A 13,732-nucleotide genomic window follows, 5' to 3' on the forward strand; every position below is an offset into this window, starting at 1 on the left:
CTTCTAAAATATTTTGCCCCAAGGTGAAATTTTCAAAGAAAAAGCGTAGAATACTTGTTAAATATGTAAAGTTAGCCATAGCAGACTTCTGCAGCCAGAGTAGGAAAAGTGCGCAGAATATTGGCCTACAGAAATGACAGGCAAATTTTGAAAGCAGTCTGTCAATTCATAGGTCATTTTCCTGGGCACCAGTTCTTACTAAAATACATAAATAAGCCTAAATATTTTGTTGCATTTGTGTTATCATTTTTGAGAATAAGCTGCTGACATATTTCTAACACCTGAGAAGTTTCATTTGTAGGTTGTACAAAGAAATATCATTAGAACAACAATAAATAACTTACATTTCAAAACACAAGCTTGTTTTGTTAGAGTGCTGGATGAACGTATTTCCAGTAGCATCTGCTCCGCAGTCTTTGAGTGGCTATCAAAAGTAACAGCATCTCCACTGGAAGTCAGTGTAGTCCACATGGAGTTGCTGTTACATGTGAGAGCACCAGTGGTCTGTCTTGAGTGATGCTGTCTAAGTATCACCTATAAAAAAAAAAAGAAAAAAAAAAAAGACTTTAAAAAAATAAATACATAAAATAAATTGCTGGATTTCCCTCTGTAAGTCAGACCATATTCATTTGGTATGAGAAAGTCCGCAGGAAACTTCTCTTTTAAAATGCAACTGCTGATGTCTAACAGACAGGATTTTTGGTAACTGAAAAATATTCTTTCTAATGTGAAAGGTAAGAACTAGATTGTAATATTACAAATAAGATTATATGCAACAGGTTTGATGCCAGATCTCCATATGAGTCTTCCCATTTGCTGCTGTGGCCCCGTATAGCCCTTAAAGAGATTTGAGTGTACGATACAGTTGTCTGAAGTTATAAATTCAATTTTCTGCTGAAGATTAGATCCATTATATACAGAGTGTATCTCATTACATTGCAATCAGGAACTAAAAAATAGTATAAAATAATAAAAACCTATAAAAGAGAAAATATTTTTTCATGATTGCAATTTGTGGTAAAAATTATGAAATATAAAGGCACAGGTCTGCAATTTTTCTGCACAAGGGGAGAAAAGGACCTTAAGTAGAATAAATGCACAAATGAACCCGCTGCTTGATCGCTTTCTTGAGAAAAATGTTCTGAGTCTAGAAAATTGTGTAACTCATGAAAAAGGAGAGAGAGAGAGAGAGAGATCCAGAAGTAAAACTAGAGATTTATATTTCCAGTAGTAGCTCAGACCAGGCAATAAATGTGAGATGCATTCTTTATTTTTATTTCATGCATTAACTTATTTTAAAATTCGCTGTTCAGATATTTGTAACAGTAATACCAATTTTGCAAATAAATATTGCAAAGGTTATTCAAATGCCTGAGAACTCGTCCCCTTCTCTGTGACTCTGATTAGCAAGTAACTTAAATTTTGATATATGAAAAAAAAATGGTTTTGATATATATCTACCCTGCAGTCTAATTTGCTTTTTAAAATATTAAAACATTTCAGTCACCTGTAAGCAATAGCAACTTACCGTAACATAAATACTTACAGCTGAAGTATCAAGATTCGTATGAAAAAGGAAGGTAACTTGTCTTCTTTACTGTCGTTGGAAAAGAGGTTGAGAGAACATCAAGAACTGTATTCTTCTCCTCCTGGCTATATCTTAATGCTGTCTAATTTCTGTTAACACATTAAATAAGTGTTCAGCATAATCAATATCAGACTTCAGAGTGATTGGCTGGTGTCGTGGTAGCGTGAATTGCCGTAGGGGTTTCGGTGTTAAAAACATAGCAAGTGACACGTAATGCAAGTTCTTCTAGATACGGTGTATGAATACAGGGCAAAGTTTTACAATGGTGTTTATTGCTAACTCTGTGAATTATCATGCTCACGTTGAAGCCCACAGATTATAAAGTGATGAGTAGTTATTTGAGAAAGGTGGTTTTCACTTGCACCTTGAATAAAAGTACTCTGCAAAAATCTTCCTCTTACAATACAGATATCTTACATATAGTTACTTCTTTCTCTTGTGATCACAGCTAGTTGTATGGATCCTGGGAAAAATGAGAGCGATAGGGTGGGGCATTTGTTTGTCTTGGATTTTTGAAAATGTAGGAGGAAAAGCTTTCATGAAATTATTTCCTCAAAGTTTTAACTATCTTCTCTTTAAAATGTTTGATTGGGTGATGGTTCATGTTTACTCATATTCTGTGGGGAAACTGAACATAATGGAAAGAATGCACTGCCAAAATATTTATTACTTGATTTGATAAAGTGATGTTATTGATCAATATTCCCAAAATTATAAGTTGACCTAACAGTCATGGGCTCCTTATTTCTTGTAAGTGATTCATAACATAAATTGGACCTCTTAGTTGTCTGGGAACCTTAATCTATAGCAGAATCATACCTGCTAGTCACATCTGTGTCATGAAAATGTCTCTGAAAAAATTTGATAAATTAATACTATAAACTTTTGCATCACATAATGATACACTTGGTGAAAGGTTAGTTCATATTATGTTTTGTAGAAATGGTGTATGTTCAATGGTAGATAGTTGTAGTTGGCTACTACACTTACAGCAAATGAAGACAGTTTTTTATAATGGTTTCCCAAGGGAGGCTGACAGCAGGGTTTTACTTCCTCCTTGTTCTTCCCCCTGCCTCTGATGAGAAGGGCATGCTTACTATGGGCAATTTGGTTTGCACTACCATAGTGCTTCCGTCCTGCAATTAATTTCTGTTCTGTTCTGCAATTAATTTCCTCAAATATGCGTGATAGACCATAATCTCCTCCACTGAGGAGAGATGTCTAGCAGAGTGGAATTAGAAAAAATGCTTCTTTTCACTCTAGAAGAGTTAAGTAGGTAGTCAGTACTCAATTTAAATATAATCTTTTCCTCTTATTGCTGCAGGACAGTGAGCATTTCCTATGAGATCTGAAAGGATCTGATGCATATTAAAAGTACATGTATGTATCTGTACCTATACATTTTATATATATTATATATTATTTTAAATAAAGAGCAGTCTTGATTAGAGACAACTTTTTTAACAAATGCTGTCATACAGCTCATCTTGATCAAAGTGAAATGTTCAGCCAATAGAACTACTAGCAATTGCAACTCCAAAACAGCCTTGCCAGCAGCAAACATTACTGCATATTTCACAGTTCCCCTCCAAAAGACTTAGAAAATTTTTATTCAGACGCTACCAATGTAAATCACCAGCCTGTATATGTTCTGAAGAACAGGCATTGTATAGAAATGTACTGAATTTTATGACAGATCTTCTCATGCTAATGGATAACCGTCACTGTTCCTTAAGACTGTGTTGTTAGTTAGTTTGCTTGCTTTGAAGCTGAAGGAATCAGAGAGCTACCAGACTGAACATAGATTTAGAGCAGCTTTGTCACATTTAGGCTTTTGCTCTCCAGAATGAAACAAAGGGGGGTTTCGGGGTTATTCTATTTGGAATCCCACATTTGTCAGTCCTTTTTGTTTGTTTGTTTGTTTTTATTATTATTATTACTGTTCTGTTTTAAAAAGTTTCCACTTCTGTGGAATTCTGGGTTAAATTAATAGTTGCAAGTCAGAAAAATGAATTAGAGAATATCCAGAGTCAGAAGGAATCCACGAGGCTCATTAAGTCCAACTCCTGGCTCCACACAAGACCACCCCAAAATCAGATCGTGTGTCTGAGTGGTGGTGCTTCAGACTGTAATTCCTAAAAGCTCAGAATATCTAACAAACTGATTTCTGCTGTCATAATGTTTTTTTTTATTATTATTTTTTTCCTGAGAGCTCTCTGAATTTGGAGATCTAGCCAGAAGAAAGCAAGGGACAGTTACTGGCTAGCCTCGGAGAAATTTACTGGGGCTGGATTCGTTGTTTGTATTTATCTTTGAGAAGTAACACTTCACAACTGAAAGTATAGGCAAATAGGCCTCTGTGCAAATATTTCTGAAAGGAAAAGATGCCAGTCAGAAATGGAGCTCTAAATGTTGTTTTACCAAGATAAATGTTAGCAGATACATTACGAAGCCATAAATTGTGTCCCACGATCATTGAACTGGAAAGTGAATGGCATCCATTCAAGTCTGAAAGGGTTAGAATGGCACTGGTATGTTAGCTGGCTGTCATTTTGAGAGTGTTACTGGTTAGTGTGCCTTCTCTCCATAAAGTGTACTGGGACATTCTGCTTGGATTTACTTTGAAAAGACTATGACAGGTTAATACAAAACTGTCGCTCTGACATAGGCATTTTATCTCCACAAGCAACAGTAAAATCGTGTTTTCTTCTCACTGTCATGTCTCATGTGGTGTTATTACGTAATAACTAGTTTTACATCTTCTTCGAGAACATAGGTTTTCATGTTTAAACTGTGTGTAAGAGTTCACTAAATGCTGTGGTGATGCAGCTCAGCTTATTGTAGTACAGCAAAAACATGGTGCTGATGTCCAAATAGAAAACCAAGTGGTGACCCAAAGGAAGTTAGATTTCGAGATAATTGTACAAGATCCTTATTTTACTGATTCCCGGTTTGCAATATTTTGTCAAGAAATTAATTAATTGAATAACTTGAAGAGTGAACATCTAAAAACAGATCTCTGGTGACTTGGGTAATGCAGTGGTTTTAGTTTGATGTTTTCAGGTCATGATGGTCTGCTGTACTCCCTAGGTACAACAGGAGTTCTAAAAATCACTTCTTCAGTAAATGCTCTGTGAGTCAGCAAGATAAAGTGTGTTTTATGGTGTGTGTTTTATTTTTATTTATTTATTTATTTTTTGTTGTTGTTAAGCTATCTTAATGTACACCCAGACTTGCCATTAAATAATACTAAAAATCACCTTGCCTACTGTGGATGATTCAATGTATCATAAGCAGTGAAAAGAACTGTTCACTTTTTGGTTGTGTTATCTGTTCACAGCAGAAAGAAAATGCTTTTTTTTTTTTTTTTTTTCTTTTAATTTTTCCATAGTGTGTATATGGTTCAGAACCTTTGTCCTTACTGGAGCTGTACCATATGGATTCATATATGCCTCAGAGTGTCTATTGAATGGTTAATTACATTCTTCCTCTACTGGATACAAAAATTGCAGTTTTCCCCACATTTGGGAATAATATTATATATATACCTATGCTGCTGCTTATTAAAAAAAAAAAAAAAATAATTAAAAAGGTAGAATCCAGCCAAATGGAAGTCTGATGTGAAATCTGTACATTATTTTAAATGCTGATGTTTCTTAATTCTCCATTTGTTTGCTCTCTATCCAGTGGAGAAAAACCTACTGTCAAAAAGAGCAAGTGTTTTTTGGAAAATAGTTGTTTATTTCTCTGCAAATCTGAGATTGAGAAATAGCAAGTGAAATGAATTTTAGAAGTCTTCAAGCTGCTGGTATCTTTTCCAAGTGCCCAGTTACTGAGTATTTGCAGAAAAAGCTGTTCAGATGCATCTGGATTTCTCTATGTCCAGTCTTTTACATAACCCTGCAGCTGGTGTCTTGGAAGACCGAAGTTGGAAATCTTTTCTAATACAGGCAGAAAGTCTCTGGAGACTTGCCTGGATTAGAAGCTGGAAAAATCAGAGGTTTAAATAGCTTAATCTCTTTCTCAGTATATCTCACTGCTCTGGATCTGGAATACTTGTAGAAAGATATGGTTAATTCATCAATTCATAAAACCCTTTTTTTTTCCCTGCTAAACAGTGAAACAATCACAGATGTCATCAAAATAGTGGAGCAGCAAGGAACAGATGCATGGTGGACCCTTCCTATTGAACAACTATTATCAAAGGAGGCTGTAGCAAAGGTAATTTTTTTTTTTTTTACTTAAATACAGAAAGTGCTTGAGAGATGGTTCAGTGATGAGAAGTAATATAAAACCTTTGTATATTCTCGTGATCCTTTCCAGTCTTTTGCCTTTATGTGAATGTATCCTGTGAAAGGAATATTCAGAAAATGATACCTGAATGTGACAAGAATCAGATTTCAGCCATTAATTCTGGGCTGAGATCTCCAACCTCCTCCTTTCAGGTCAGGAGGAAAATAGCATCCTACTTAACTAAATTATGAGTGCAAAATATATTGAGCCTTTGTAATTAAAATAAATCTGAATTTGTATTTAGTTATTCCTATCTTTATATTGTTGCTTTTACATTTTTGTTCATAAGCTAATAAACTGCAGTGTTACTCTGCCATCTCTTTTCTTTTTTTTTGTATTTTTTTCTTGCTCCGTTTGTGTTTTCCATCAGTAATTATCTGTGAATCATTGTTAAAAATTATCTGAATTATTTTTTCTCATAATGTTGGTAGCAGAACCTGTACAAAACTGGTCCAGAAACCAAATATATTTTATTTCTAGCTTTGAAAAACACTGATGATATAGAGTATTCTATTTGCATTTTTTAATAATTGTTTTTCCAATAGGCTGGTGGTGGTCACGATGTTTTAGATTATGTCAAGGGACAGGATGTCCTAGACATCTGGTTCGATAGTGGAACCTCCTGGGCTCATGTTTTGGAAGGTACAGTATTAGTATGTTGATCTTTCTTTTATAATACTTGGAGAACAAAATATAATTATTTTACATGATGCTGTTGGTATCAGCAAAACTGAGTCAGATTATGCCAGCAACAAACTGGTTGTGATTTCTTGTAAAGCTGCTTTTGCTCGTAAAGATTATGGTTTAATGTTGGCAAGCTCATATTCAGTATAGTTGAAGTTGAGATTTTTATAACATGCTATTCTGACTGTGGCATACAACGAATCTCCTCCTGAGAACATATTTGTTCTATTGAAATTTCATGGCACAAATAGCCAAGGTATTTCACTGCTAGTTGGTAACTTTTAAATTATTTTTTTCAGTAATAAATTTCAGTTTGTGTTAGAGGATTCTGTTTGAAGCAAAACAAAATTGAGATCAACAGCTGAAATCTAAGAAGGTTTAATCATTTTAACAGTGTGGGTATACAAGAGTACTTCTTAATTTCAGATTACTTTCAGTAACTAAATCAGTATCTTGTTGCTTAAAATATGTTATTTGTTGTATTTTATGTATAGTTCCAACAGCCAGTAGTTGCTACTCAGCAGGTCTGCTACAAGTGAAAAATGTTATTACAGAAAAATTGGTACAAATTTTGTATTCAGCTCAGGTAATATATACTATATAACATGTATCGATCTATCTGTCTATCTAAAACACACTGTTTGCCTGGAGGATAGTCGAAAGTCAGGAGTCCTTTCTAAAGGAGGAGTCTGGTCCCATGCATAAAGTCTGTTGGACTTTAAACCCTCAGTACACAATCGTGTGATAACAATCTTGTTGAATTATAAAACACGTTAGTACCAGAGGTTTTATTTCTTAGCAACATGGTCAGGCAACAGTACCATCAGCAAACATTTATTTTCTGGAAGACCTTTACATATATTAAGGTTCATGATCTTAAAGAAAAAAAAAAAGGAAAAAAAAAAGGAAAAAAAAAAAAAAAGAAGTTTCTGGTTTGGTTTTTGAAAGGAGTTAGGAAGTAGTGGTATTTTATGTACGCAGTTGCATCCTTGCATTCCTTGATGGCTTAACACCTCAGGATGCAAAAAGCATCTCTAATCCTGTATAAAGAAAGGACAGTGTTTTTAATAAGCAATAGCAGAATCAAGACCCTTGATTAATTTGTATAATGCTCCCATATGGATTCTGTAGTGTCTAATAAATGTCTTTCACAATATCAGATGTCTTCCTTCACAATACCATTAAAAGTGCCTCTTCTCTATCTACTCATGTATTTTCATGAAACTTGTTGGGACTCGATGCGTGTGAGGCTTCTTATTTTTGCTGTCTGACATGACTGGAGTAGCCCAGCTGGTTCAAAAGCTATGGGAAGGACTAACAAGCAGTGTGATTTCATAAGCCTCTTTATCTGCAGAAATGCCGCAAAAAGTTGTGTTACCTTTTGTTTTGTGTAGTTGAGGCTCCCAGACACTGCCAGAAGTGGAAGTACAGAGCCAGAGATTTGTATAAACTGATGGATTTAATTTAACCTTTATGAAGAATGCAATTTGCAAGAGAATTTGTTGAATTAATAGTTTTGTATTCTCAATATACTCCAGATTTTAGAACTTTTTTCAGAACTTCTTCCGATGTAAGTAAATTGGCAAGGCTTACAAACTGACTAACTGGTGGGATTCCTTTCTGAAATACTTCTCGAGGGAGGGGGGGGATGAAATCCATGGAGAAATCCAAAATTCCGTAGTGATTGTCACAACAGGAAGAAGAGCTTCGTCTGGTTTAGACTCATGAAAGCACGCTGGCATTTGGGAGCTGGCATGCTACCTATTAATTTTGTAGTAAGAGGTCAGCTATAACAGCAGTTACTGCTTGCCTGGTGAGGACAGTGTCATGCGTGGCAGTGGTTCTTTTAAAGGATTGCAGCACATGAGTTGATTTCAGGACAGCCTGAAGATATAATAGATGACTAAAACTGTGACTAATGTTTATAATTGTTGTGCTGTACAGTGAACTCAAGTTATTGAAAATTATAAATCCACAATTTTTCTGCCAGTAACCAATAAATAATGTTACGGATTTTCCTGCCGGTTCCAGTCTCACAAGAACAAGTAGTTTGCTGTCAGCTCCGTGACTTGGGGAATTTGCGTCTGAGCTTGCACAGGACTTGAACTACCTGTCTTAGCAAAACACTCATGAAATGAGATGTAGCGGTTTTAAAATTCATCCCTTTAGCTGTTGGTCACACAGATTGCTTTCAAAAAATAGGGCAGGCTGGGAAGGGAGAGAGGAAGAGAAAGAGGAGAGATTCTGCCATCTGAAGCGTTTGAATGGATTGAAGGAATTGCTCAGTGACAGCAGCCTCAATGGCCTAAATCATAGACTGCATGGGTACAGTAGTATTTCAAAGACTTGCCATGCTGCATTTCCTTCCACAGATAGTGTATAGTTCCAATGGAAATGACCTCGAGTTGCTCTTTTTGCACTAAGTTACAGGTTATCTTTCTTTTTTCAGCTTAGTGTTATCGAAGGTTCCACTTCCAGCTAACTGACAAATTGACCAAGTTGAGATTACTGTGCCATTCTGCACTGGCACCGTGACAGTGAGGTGTGACCTGCACTCTGAGATCAAAGATTTAATTACTGTAGTCACAAGCCTAAAAATGGACAACTATAACTAGAGCGTGTGTAAATTACGTAATAAACAGTTTGCACCACTGAGAACACAACCGTAAAGTTCTTTAAGAAAAGATCTCTGCTGCTTAAAGTTTTCTGGGGATACTTTTTTCTTCATTAATGCTCTGTTTGCATAGCACTATTTTCACTGAACAGTTTATTGTTGTGTGATCTACTCCCATTTGTTTTTGCTACACGTGCTTCAAATATTGTTTGAAAGAAACCATTTCCACATACTTTCATGAAATGTTAAGATTGTAGTGTGAATGCTTTGTGTATGAATAAATTCCTTTTCACAGTACTGCTGCTGTGAGATAAGTGTTACTGGTGCTAATACACTGCATACAGAAAGGTTTGGTAAAGGCAAAATTTGGTTCTAAAGCATTTACTAATTTGAAATGCCTTGTTCTGTGATCTCAGGGACTATTTGCTTGTTTCTCCTTCTGATAGTGCTTATTCCAGTAGCTGTGTTTGGAGTATCTCTCTCAGAGAATTGTCTTTAAATTATCTTACAGATCTTATAATTTTCCTCATGGGCAGAGTACCAAGTGTATTACAAACTTGAGATTACTCTTTTTCAAGATATTTCATATAAAAAATGCCCACTGAACTGTATTGGTGTGTAATCTTCTGTCAGTAAAAGTTGTGCAGCTTTTTACCCCTAGTTGTGAGTTGCAGTGATGGTGGTTTTCAGCATAACTTTTTCCCTATCTTATTGACTAATATTTAACCAAATGAATGTGACTATTTTACAACTTACCTATCTATGTGTTTAAACTTTTGTGCTGACTGAGAGACTTGAATTTATCTTAGCTGATTCATTCCTGGCATTAAAATACAATACGTTTAATCTAAAAGTCAAAGTCTGTAAGATCAAAGATACAGAATCTTGAAATCCAAACCAGAAGGATCATAAATTGTAATTCTCTTTAATGACCTATGTACTACAATTCAATGTAAGATAAACAACGGAAGTCTCTTCTGGCTTGTTGAACATATTCCTCCATTTAGAAAGAAATGTGCACTGCTCTAAATAATTTATATATAACCATTGTAGCTTTAACAAAACTGAGAAAGGAGAGCTACCAGTATGCTTGAAAGGCAGTCTTTGTATATGCAAATCCTATGTTTGCGCTTTACAGAGATCATATGTTCAGGCCCCCATTAAACGTGCAAGTTACATTAGCCGGCTTGCCAGACATTCTTGTTCCTGTCAAAAAAGACCAATACAATTTGCTGTTTGTAGTCAGTTGTTTGTTTAAATTCTTCTCTTCTGTAAGTTTTAACTTGTCATTGCTCTGAAAATGTCACTTCGCTAAAAACAGTGTGAAGGAAACTAGCTATTTGTTACTTACAACAACTTTTTGATTACAACAAATGTGTTGCTGCTGTTTTGTTTCAGAATTTACACTATTATGTTCTTCATAGTCACAAATATTCTTTAAAAAAAAAAAAAATCTTGTTCTCACAGGTAATTTTGCAGTCTGTTAATACAAAGACCGATCCCTACTTCTTCTGCTTTTAAAACCCAAATTCTTCGTAGATTTTCTTGAAGAACTAAACAAATGCGTTAAAAACCATTACATCCACCCACACATTTTTCCTGTGCTAGCTGTAACTGCATGGCCTTGACCTTTGTAATGTTGAACTTCCTTTTATTGCAGGATGGATCTAAATATCGAAACTTCCATTAAGTTAAACAAATAAATCAAGTGTGTCAGCAGCAGAAAGAAGCATTGTCTCAGGGGTCCTAGGCAGAGGACAAAAGGAACTATAAGATAAAAACTGATAAAAGATAAAAAAAAAAAATAAAAAATTATCTGAATATCTGGAAAATTATGCCAACATCTTTTAGAATCCTGCGTTCTTCCTGATAGAATGTTGCACACTTGTGGGTTTTGTGACTTGGATGTTCTGCTGTGCTCTGCATTATTCTGTTCTCACTCTGCTGGTGACCTGGCTGAGATTGTTTAAGACTAGGAGGGACTACTGGAGTCAACAAATCTTGCACCCTGTCATACAGTGACTGAATTCCACCAGCAAAGCCATTAAAGCTTTGCTGCCCTCTTTCCAGCCCTGTGGGAAAGCTGGTTTTGCTCTTCTGCTTTAAATGTGCAGCTAATACTTGCTCTTTTTTTTTTTTCTGATGCCAACAGTATTCATTAGCTACAGTTGTCCTTCTCTAGCATTCCTCTTTGTGTGCATTTATAGAGAATAATATTTCTACTTGGCCTTCACATGGATAAGCTAAACAAGCCAGGCTCTTCCAGACTGCCCTCTCACACAACACAACAGGCTTTCTGTTTCCCATGTCTCCACACTTTCCCGATATTTTTTAACCTTCCTGGAACACCAGTGACCAGAAATGTAAATTCTGTCACAGGTGAGCTGTGGTCACAGAGAAAACTTCCTGGTCTCCTCTGAATATACCTGATGCAGGCTAGTCAGTCACGTTACATCTGTGACTTGTATCCCGAGTAACTCCCAACTGATGAAGTTTCAGGCTGTAGCATAGTTTTTTATTAATTTTGAAGTATGTGATCTTTTCTTGGATCCTTCATTTTGATTATGAGTATTTGGAAAGTAATTTCAGTCAAGCATTCTGAGTGTGATAGCTTCTGCTTTCATAACTTAATATTTTGTTCACAGGAAAGCAAGCTTACTTGCTAAATCCTGGAGTTCAGCCAGCGTTGGATTTTAACCAACTTTGTAATACTGATGAATCACTTGTATCATGTTGGAGTAACCATACACCATTTATAACAGTAAATCTAATTTGAATCTCCTGGATTTAAAGAGCAGAATAAGTTTTAGTAATCACTTGCAAAGAATTTGTTAGGTATTTAATTGTTCAGAGTTACAGGCTGACGATATCTGAAACAAACAAACACTCTCACAAATCTCCTATTTTTAAAGGTACGGAACAAAGAGCAGATACATACCTTGAAGGAAAAGACCAGCTGGGAGGTTGGTTTCAGTCCTCGCTATTAACTAGTGTGGCAACAAGGAAAAAAGCACCATTTAAGTAAGTGCATGGGTTGCAAACATGTCACTAGTTCATTTATTAAATATTTTGCTTGTGATAGTGTAGACAGTAGTGCAGAAAGAAAAAAAATCAAACCATTACTATGTATCTGACTTGTGTTTTTGTTTTTTTTTTTTAATTTTCATTATGAAGTTTCTTGTGGGTTAGATTGCAATGGATTTATTGTTTTAAAAAATTGTGTCTTAATAGATGTTTTCTTAGTCATTCAGGTAATATCCTATTACATTATCAGATACAGGTCTTACAGGTCTGTTCTTCAGCTGTCTCTCGCTTAATAATCAAAGGGATTATTATGGGAGATACAGAATGAAAATCACTTACGATCATTGGCAGGTGTGATAGGACTAGAGGGAACGGCCTCAAATTGCACCAGGGGAGGTTCAGGTAGGAAATGAGGAGACATTTCTGCTCAGAAGGAGCAGTCAGGCACGGGGATGGGTTGCCCAGGGAGGTGGTGGAGTCACCATCTTGAAGCAAAGGTTGGACCTGGCGCTTAGGGACATAGTCTCGTGGGTGATACTGGTGGTAGGGGGATGGTTGGACCAGATGATCTTGGAGGGCTTTTCCAACCATAGTGATCCTATGAATGTTAGGCTATAAGGCATTCAGAATTACCATTTGCATGCCTTATAGCTGCGACGTACTGCCTGTCCCCTTGAAGACAAAAACACAGAGGAGGATAGTATGAGTCAATTTGCAGGGAGGCTGTGCAATTTTTAGAAATGCATCAGCTTAAATAGTAAATAAGACTTTAGTTTTTAATACATCTGAAACATGTGCCCTGGATATCTGTTAAAAATGTATTGGTCACATGGTAAAATGAAATGAGGAAAAGGAAGATATAAGTGCTACTTAGATGGTATATTCCTGGTTCGTTGAACTCTACAGATGAAGCCTCAGGTTTACCAAAGTAGATTTCCTTGTGTTTTCACTTGCATATATCCTCATTGGAAATGTATTCTTAACATAGATTTTTTGGTGACTTTTTTTTCTTCTCTAAAATTTTTCCTTCAGGACTCTGGTAGTTCATGGATTTACTCTTGGGGAGAAAGGAGAAAAGATGTCCAAATCCATTGGCAATGTGGTTGACCCCGATGTGGTAGTCAATGGAGGTGAAGTAAGTCAAACTCTTGTGTTTCTTAGAATTACTTGTTAGAATTTTTCGCCACCAGATTTTGCAACTGTCCTGGCATGTATTTCTCTATACAGCTGTCTTGCAGCAGAACTCTAGAAAACTTTTCCGAAGACTTTGGCTACATTGCAATTCTGTTTGGCTGAAGTAAAAACTTTGTGTTGTTTTATGTCAACTGTGGTGCTTAAAATTGTTCCATGCTAAGGAAAAAGAAAGTATTTAGAAGATGTAGATAGTTCCTTTTTTATTTGAGAACTTTGTTGTTGAAATGATGGGGAGGTGGGATTTAAAAAAATGTAAGCATTGCTTTCAAATCAATTGGCACTTACAAGCTGGGCCTAGCAATGCAGCAGTCGGAACGGGCTGCATCCCAGCAGCC

At 35.9% G+C, this 13,732-nt stretch overlaps 1 protein-coding gene across 1 annotated transcript in view; it reads left to right on the forward strand.

Annotated features, from left to right (window-relative positions):
- Positions 1–13,732, forward strand: part of IARS2 (isoleucyl-tRNA synthetase 2, mitochondrial) — a 28,537-nt gene that overhangs the window by 9,310 nt on the left and 5,495 nt on the right. The window contains exons 13-16 of the mRNA XM_084283970.1: positions 5,707–5,809; positions 6,427–6,523; positions 12,092–12,200; positions 13,236–13,338. Coding sequence (XP_084140096.1) covers positions 5,707–5,809; positions 6,427–6,523; positions 12,092–12,200; positions 13,236–13,338 — 412 coding nt within the window. The remainder of the gene's footprint in view (positions 1–5,706; positions 5,810–6,426; positions 6,524–12,091; positions 12,201–13,235; positions 13,339–13,732) is intronic.

Source organism: Netta rufina (genome assembly GCF_964035555.1).
Source record: "Netta rufina genome assembly, chromosome: 3".
Taxonomy (NCBI): Eukaryota; Metazoa; Chordata; class Aves; order Anseriformes; family Anatidae; genus Netta; species Netta rufina.